Source organism: Oculina patagonica, chromosome 2 (genome assembly GCF_052425735.1).
Source record: "Oculina patagonica isolate OP01 chromosome 2, crgOcupat, whole genome shotgun sequence".
Classification (NCBI taxonomy): Eukaryota; Metazoa; Cnidaria; class Anthozoa; order Scleractinia; family Oculinidae; genus Oculina; species Oculina patagonica.
In genome coordinates this window covers 3,207,724-3,215,704 of record NC_135759.1, presented here as the reverse complement: position 1 = coordinate 3,215,704, position 7,981 = coordinate 3,207,724, and the positions used below count along the sequence as shown (strand labels likewise).

Here is a 7,981-nt window from a genome sequence, read left to right as displayed (position 1 = left end):
TTCTAATCTTTAGCGAAAAACCGCTGAGCTATAGCGGTCGTGCTTTACCCAGGATACACGGCGATCATTTTGACCACGGCGTGTCGTGTTCCCGCCAAGTGCTTGGCGGCAGTTGAGGAACGTTGAGTTGAAAAAAAAAAAAAAAAAGAAAGAAAAAGAAAAGAAAAGACAAACGTGAGATGCAGTGCCTCCATCCCCCAAACTCCTTGGCACCTTTTTCCTGTCGCCTGTGATCACACTTAATATCCCGTATTTGCGTTACTCCGAACTAACTCCAGCCGGAACGTCTGGAACGAGCTACAATCCACGCCACAATTCTTGGGACACTTGCCGTTTTTTACAGTTGAAACAGGCCAAAAAAAAAATCAACAATTACCCCCTGCCCAATTACAATGTTGTGTACCTTGAAAAAACAAAGCCTTCAGTTTCCGTCTATTTTGCAACACTGGTTTTGGGGGAAGGGGGTTCTCCACTTCTGAAAATTCGCAACGGAATGTCACGTTATAGTTGTTGAAATGAGTGTCCAAAGGAATTATGGCACGGATTGCTAGGGTAAGGTCAGTTGTAGAGGATTTTATCTTGAAGGTCAGCCTTAGCTCGCTAGCCCTTCTTATTAAAAGCCTAGTCAAATCCTATATTTATCTCCTGCACTTGGGACGTGCCTTCATTTAGGACCTCGCCAGCTAAATTGTGTCGCATGGCCATGGTACAGTGGAGGCTTTCAGCTAGCTATAGCCTTCAAAACATCCCGAGTTTTCACTTCTAATGCGTTCTCCTTTAAATTATTAAAATGACATGGTGAATGTAAGAAACCTGCTTTGCTAGGCGCCTTCTGGCTTTGTCCATCTATTAATTTGCTGCTTTACGTGCAACAGACACACGACGTCTCCAGGCACAGTTACACATCCCCAAGTTAACGCCGTAGCCTGCGTTGCCAAGACGCGCTATTCACAAAATACAGTGGGCGGTCGAGTCCGTCTGCAAACACATTCTCCCTCAGGCTTGACATATATTTGTCGTTTTACCATCATTGTCCGGCATGCTGTTATATTTGAACTTTAAACTCTCGTTGCTTGAGCCTGGGGGCACCGCCCATTGTTGTGCCTCTGTTTAGTTCCCAGCACTGACCACGTTGCTCGACTAATCTCTATCTTCCAGTAAGCGAAGAAAAAATGTAAGGGAAAAGGAAGGGGAAGGAGCAGGAGGAGCTAAGATAGGGAGTCTTTATTCATAGTCGTCCAACTGCGTCCTGCTGTATCAATAAAAAGCCTTACGGAAAAAAGTTATAGAGGAAACGCATATATTATAAGCCACCCAGAACAAATCTAAAGTGCGACGTTTTACAAGTACAAAGCAATTTATTAATGCTCATTTGTAAGTAAATTATAACAAAGGTACTTTATAGTGTTTGTTATTTTAAACAAACTGTTTCACCTCATTTATTTATTATTTATTCAGTCAATTTAATATCTTAACTGTCATCAACTGACTGTCATTAAAATAACGTTATCTCAAAGCTATTCGCTACGTCAAAAAATAGCACACGGAATCCATCAAAACTCAAACCAGTGACAAGCAAGGGCCCAATTCGCGTGAACCAAATAAAGTTGCCTGGGAAGACAACAGCTTTTCACTGATTGAATAAAGCATATTTTTGGATGGTAATTTCTCTTTTACGAGTTTTAAACTCGTTTCAGAGCTAAGAGAGCTCCCAAAAGAGAGCTTCATATCAAATTAAGTGAACTCTAGTATACTGAAATTAGAAATGCACCCTTATGAATGAGGTTTATTCAAAGCCGATATAAAGTCGTAACTCAGCATATAAAAGTTCAATCTTTCAATTAAACTTTTCACCCTAAGAAATACCCTAAATTTCAGACATCTTCCTCTAGATCTGGTTGCATGCTCCCAAGAAGAGACTTCTAGGGAGAGAGTCGCTTCTCGCAATCGCGCGCCTAGAGGAAGACGTATGAATTTCAGGCTATCTAGAGCGGTTTTCGCTTGAGTGTCGAAAGTAAATTGCGTTTGCTTTGGTTTTGCATTACTACGCTTAGTGATTGGCTTAAAAATCTCGCGCCACTTTCTCAGCCAATCAGAACTAAAACCAAAACCAATCGTGACTCGCTCGCGCACGTTTTCCCGCGCTTCGTGCCAGTTACATGTATTTTCTTCGAGTTTTTATTGGCTCACTGGGATTTTCTGTGTCGTTTGTGATTGGCCAGAGTAATTACTTTGGTTTTGGTTTTACGACACTCAATTGAAAACTGCTCTAAGAAAAAGAAATTAACGTTTTTAGTGACACCAACAACTGTTACCATAAGAAGCTGGCGGCTGTAATTGTCAAAAATAGACAATGTTAGAAAGCGTTAGAGAAAAAAAAAAGTTAAAATGTTATATATTATATTAAGTACATATTACGTCATAAAGACGACTTAATCGAAACCCTTTTCTCCTTTTCAATGTCAAAAGTTAAAATCAACCTGCGTTGGTTGTCTAGTTTTAATACACTTCATATTGCTAAGCAAAATGCAAAAATATTCAACGGAGTGCTGATGAATAAATATAACAACTATGTCTTTCGGACTCTTTGAGTCTACCTAAACATATTTCGCACCACTTAAAAAGAGTACTTTAGTACTTTCACTTAAATAGGAATTAATTCTTCATATTATCTTAAAACTATTTTATAAAAAAACGTGCGTTTCATTAAAGTTTTAACCTTGAAATTTCACGGCAACTTAAAATACTTTCACTGCACTTTTCTTCAATTTGTCCCAGGCTTATAGAGCACTATATTTAGAATAAAGATCTCTGAATAAAACGTACTTTTGAATTTTTTTTCACATCGTTGACTTGAAGATGAGTGCACTCACAAGGCATATTATAGAGAAAAATGGGTTTTTACCAGAATAGCTATATAGGTACCCACAATTTGATCAAACACTTTTTGTCTCCAATAAATTCTACTAAGTTATAAATTCCTCAGGCGTCATGAGCAAATTGCATAAAAACTACACCATCGAGGGGACTAGCTGCTAAAAACGGAAATTTTAGAGGTAAATAGCCAATAGTGTATTCCAACCAGTCACTGAATGCTTACAAATTCTTGAATCATTGGTTAACTGTAGCTTAAAATATTCTAGATAACTGCCGAGTGTAGAATTGCATTATGTTTTACATATAAAAGTGACAAGGTGTCCAGCCATATTTCAGAGTATCCATCTCAGAAATAACCGTAAAAAGCCGTGGTTTATGTTAATTTTTAGCTAGTTCAAAACGGCTTTGCAATTTTCTTTTCCTCTAGTAAAATAAGTAAGCTTGCTTTCTCTCATCATTTGATTTATATATCTTAACTGTTTAAGTCATATCCATTGATAGTCTGCTTGGCCTGCTAACTATCAAAAAAGATGTTATTCATTTAATTCAGTTTATGACTCTTCCTGAGGTTTCGCCGCTGTATTGCCAAGTACTTGCTTTCTCCATCTAATTCTCCGATTCTGAAACCAAACTTTGACTTGTGTCTCTGAGAGGCCAAGCTGTGATGCGATGTAAATCCGCTGAGCACTGCCAACATACTGCTGACTCTTAAAGTGTCGCTCCAGTCTCTCGAGCTGCTGAGGAGAGAACACAGTGCGCATGCGGCGTGGTTTTTCGTGTGGACCTGCACCTAAAATTAAAATGAATTTAAATTAGCTATTATTTTATTTTTTTTCTGATCACACTAGAAGGCAAAATAATTTTATTCTGTTGGGTAAGGCAAAGAGCAGCTTTCATTTATTTTTTGTGTTCGTCGAGGGCAACTTAAATTTCTACGAAAGATCTTAAAGTAAACCAAAAGACTTATAACGCAAGGTTTCTGGAGATGATCCGAAGACTGCCGAAGATCGCCCGAAGACTTCCGATATTTTCGAGTGTTGTTGCAACGTCAACAATGATCATCTCCGAACGCCTTCCGAAGACCGCCCGATGCCTTTGTCTTTGACATAATATTAAAGCCATCGCATGTTTCATCATAAAATTGCGTGCCGTTAAACGAGCTAAGAGTTGAATTTTTATGCCTTCCAAGCGAGCGAAAACTCGGCTGTCAAGAAAACTAAAGCAGATCTGACAAGGGACGAGAAGGCGCGAAGTAAGTCGGTGGCAACGGATGTTGGTTGGCGATGAGAGCGTTAATTTATTCTGGCCACCTATTTCTCGATCTGCGACTCGGAGTGATTGTTTATTTTCGACTAACCCAAACCAGGGCTTCCCGCAACTTAATGAATCGATTAAAATTCAGGTTTTGTTTGATCTAATAATAATGTAATGTGTTCAAAATAAAAAGCATAACTTCACTACCTAAAAATTAAACACGAGAATGATGATTTAATTATCATTAAGGTAACAAGAAGGGCCAATGAATAAATGACCAACGAGAAGTGAAATGGTATACATGCGAGTCACGCAAGTTATATTAAAAGTTTGCACCTTCGATTTTCACGGATCAAAACGAAACTCTGAATATCTATCCTTAACTGTAGGACGGTTAACAATTTGATGATTTTCAGGGATCGATTTGGAGTTGGAATCGTCTTCTTTTAACAGACCGTGGTACATACACCTTAAACATCTCCGCCCTCCTCGCCCAAGCTGTTTCGCTTGGTCTCGCTTTTGCTCTCAAGTCGCCATGACATGAACGTGTATGATTGTATCGTTAGCAAGGCGGCGGAAGCGAACAGAAGAGAGTACTTCCTCAGTTTTATAAGGTTGTGGTTAAACAAGCTGAGAGTATACATGTATCAGGTTTCAGTTTCCTACCAGTGCCAGCGAATGTTTGTATAAAGTGTCTCGTACACACGCAAAACAAAAGAACAGGTTCAAATTCTATGAACGGTGTACGAGAGTCGATGAAAACGCATATAGGAGCAGACAGTGAACCGAAAGTGCGCGTTTCATCAATTTGAACACTTGAAATCTCCGGTTCTCTCGCTTTAAGGATGCCCACTAATCAGTAATTAGAGTCAGAATGATTGATATGTATCGAGGAAGAAGTAGAAGGCTATACTAATTCCCATATAGGTAAATTAAAACATTCAAACTAAATTCAGCAGTTGAAGAAGCATATACTGCAATTGAACTCGATTCTTCCAATGGAGAAAGAATAATGTAAATGGATTTTAATACTAACCCTACGAGGAAACTGATCAGTTAAGAATAGAAGCGAAGGTTTGTTTCTACTAAGCTGTACATGTCTTTAAGTATACCCTCGCAGACTCTACTTTTAGAATTGTGTTTTTCATCATTTATGAACGAAGACTTTTAATCAGCTATAATGAAAATTTAGGCGCAAAGACCCCGGTAACCAATATTTCTTGCAGGAATGAGACTGAACTCTTCTTCTTTTCAAAAACACAAACAAAACAAGTTTTATGGGAATACATAAGCTCTGAAACAACAAAATTATGTCTTCCGTAGCGGAAAAGCTTAACAAAAAGAGCTTATGTCCATAAACCTTTTGAAACGTCACAATTTTAGGTTCCTAATTGACAAACGACAAAACAAATTGGTATTCATTTGTACGTCGTTTAGACTGCCAATTCTGCGTTTGACAGAAATAATTAAAATCAAAATAAACATTTTGGTGTTCAAGGCTTCAGAATTTGCCTTGAAATATTGAAAAATGTACAGCTAAATCTTGTTTTCAATTGTTTATATTGTTTTCAAATGTTGAAAACATATGCACGCTAGAAATTTTCTATTTGAACTTTTCTAGATCTCGTGACTATAAAATGATGAATGGTGATTAGGCAATTAGGGGTGCTGAAGTTCTGTCTAAGAGATCCAATTATTACTTGTACACGACAGGAGTTTAATCTTAAATAGCTTTAAACAGGCTGCAGAAGCTTAATGGATATCTTAATGGCCATTTTAAAAAAAGATACACTCTTGAGTTGGAAGGCAGAAAACAACCTAGAGATAAACCATTGTATGAAACAGGTTTTTATTAATACCAACGTTTTTGTTGAGCGCGCTGGTAGCAAATGCAAAACTTTCACTTCAACCACTTCAAATCTCCCAAAAGAGTGAATAAACGTTTCCCTTCTCAAACTTGCGAGGAATTAAACGAATTTATAAGTTACTGTTAATTACTTACGGCTGGGCTGTTGTTGCCAGAATCTCCCGGGTGGGTCAGGGCTCCGCTGTAAAACTTGGCTTTGAACTAAATGTCCCTCATGAAGCGCACTTCGCTTGGGCATGTCTTGTACGCCGTGACCCAAACTGAAACGGCCTTCTGCGGCTGGGGCGAACATCTCTCTGGGATAGCTCGCTCTTTGTAGGCTGTGAGTCGCATATAGGCCGGCTGGCGAACTTGGAATCGGTGCAAACGGCAACATGGTCATCTGAGGGCCAAATCCGACAAGGCGGTTCTGGTTGTAAAACTCTCTATGTTGCGTTAACATAGCCTCGTTGTTTAAATCTTTTCTTTGAAAACAGGCGTTACAAGGACACGTTGTTAAGTTGTCGCTGACTGATTTCAAAGGAGGAGATCTTTCGCCGGGTTGCATGTTCATCGTGTAATAACTTGTAAAGAGCGTGCGATATTTAGCGCGATGCGTGTAAAAGAGTTAAACGCGTTTGGCGTTGACGAGGCTATAGACACATTACCTCTCTTTACCCCATTTCTATGCCACATTTTTACGCGCAAGTTTTCCATTGTCTAGCAACTCAGGATATAGTCACGGGGGAACTATTAAATAACAATATTCTCTTTATTTGAAACATCCTAGTGTTTATTCTCGTAATTGTCAATAGTTATGCACCTTTAAAATTAAAGTTTTTTGTTCTCCCACTAGCTAAAGCTCTCATGTCGATGTTAAGAACTTTGTACATGAGCGCTTTTGTTTATAAACATTCTCTTTACGTGTAAGTGGAACCCTTGTGACCTCAGCGCAGAATAATAAAAACGCAAATTTTCGTGAGATGTATAAATGAGCTTTTAAGAAAATTACCTTTTTCTGGCGTTATGTTTACTTGCTAATTGCTTTAATAGTGCAATAAAAATGTGTTAAAACAAACACGTCTAGCTATAGTTAAGTGAGAGAAAATAATTCATAACGAAATGGTCGTAATGTGGCGAATAACGAATCAAAAGAACAATGATATTTTATGTAATATTGTACCTGTTAATATGATGACGCCCATATTGTTTCGAGCACATGTTTTTTGTCTTCGAATAATTACAACAATGCGGAAAGCATTTATTCGTTCAGAAATAGAAAGTGAACGCATTTTGAGTCCGAGTTATGTTTTTCATCGTCGTTCCAACTTATATGCCTAAATGCACACCTTCTTTTCCAATGGCATTTCTTGCCGAGCTGAAGAAATAATTATTATAATTAACTTGTTTCTGTGGAAAAAAATTGAATTTATTCCCTCCTCAGTCTTATAATCGAGTTTTAAAAAAGTACATTTTACCACACGCTGTGAGCAATATAGCAATGACAATGTTTTGAAATACAAAATAATGTATATCCACAAAAGACCAGTAACTTTTTGACATGCAACACCTATTCAAGGGCTATTTATTATTGTTATAATTATACAGAGCGGCTTAATTCCTTACAGCATACTCTCGCAAAATAATAACATGGGGCTACTCTATATACATCTAGATTTTTAAAAACTAGTCGGTTACAGAAATTTTACGATAATTTCAAGAGTTAATTACATAAAAGTTCCCTCACGCGCGGGTAACAAACGAACCGTACGTGAGTAAGGCTCGAGAGCGTCTTCTCTAAGTAAATGAGCCCCCTATTTACAGAAATTAATACAAGTAAAATAAACAGTGTGGTTTGGAAAGTAAAAGCATCCGTCTAAATAAGACAGTGGAGAATATATTATTGCGCATAAATTGCGCACAAGCAGTACAATGGTGGCGATCTGATGGACTTTAAAAAGCGAAGGGTACCGCGCGCCTCTCGATCCGATTATAAAACGCCCG

At 38.2% G+C, this 7,981-nt stretch overlaps 1 protein-coding gene across 1 annotated transcript; it reads right to left on the bottom strand.

The window, feature by feature from the left end:
- Positions 1–3,048: 3,048 nt before the first annotated feature.
- On the bottom strand, positions 3,049–6,599 carry LOC144641707 (uncharacterized). The gene is made up of 2 exons (XM_078500740.1): positions 6,134–6,599; positions 3,049–3,667 (listed from the first exon to the last, which is right to left on the bottom strand). The coding sequence occupies exons 1-2, from the start codon at positions 6,549–6,551 to the stop codon at positions 3,429–3,431; spliced, it is 657 nt and encodes a 218-aa protein (XP_078356866.1). The 5' UTR covers positions 6,552–6,599; the 3' UTR covers positions 3,049–3,428.
- Between the last annotated feature and the right edge of the window lie 1,382 nt (positions 6,600–7,981).

Bases quoted from the DNA above. Each gene is read 5' to 3' on its own strand.
- LOC144641707 (XM_078500740.1), bottom strand. From the start codon at position 6,551: ATGAACATGCAACCCGGCGAAAGATCTCCTCCTTTGAAATCAGTCAGC. The intron at 3,668-6,133 runs GTAAGTAATTAA...TTTTAATTTTAG, and splicing joins CTGGCAACAACAGCCCAGCC to GTGCAGGTCCACACGAAAAA.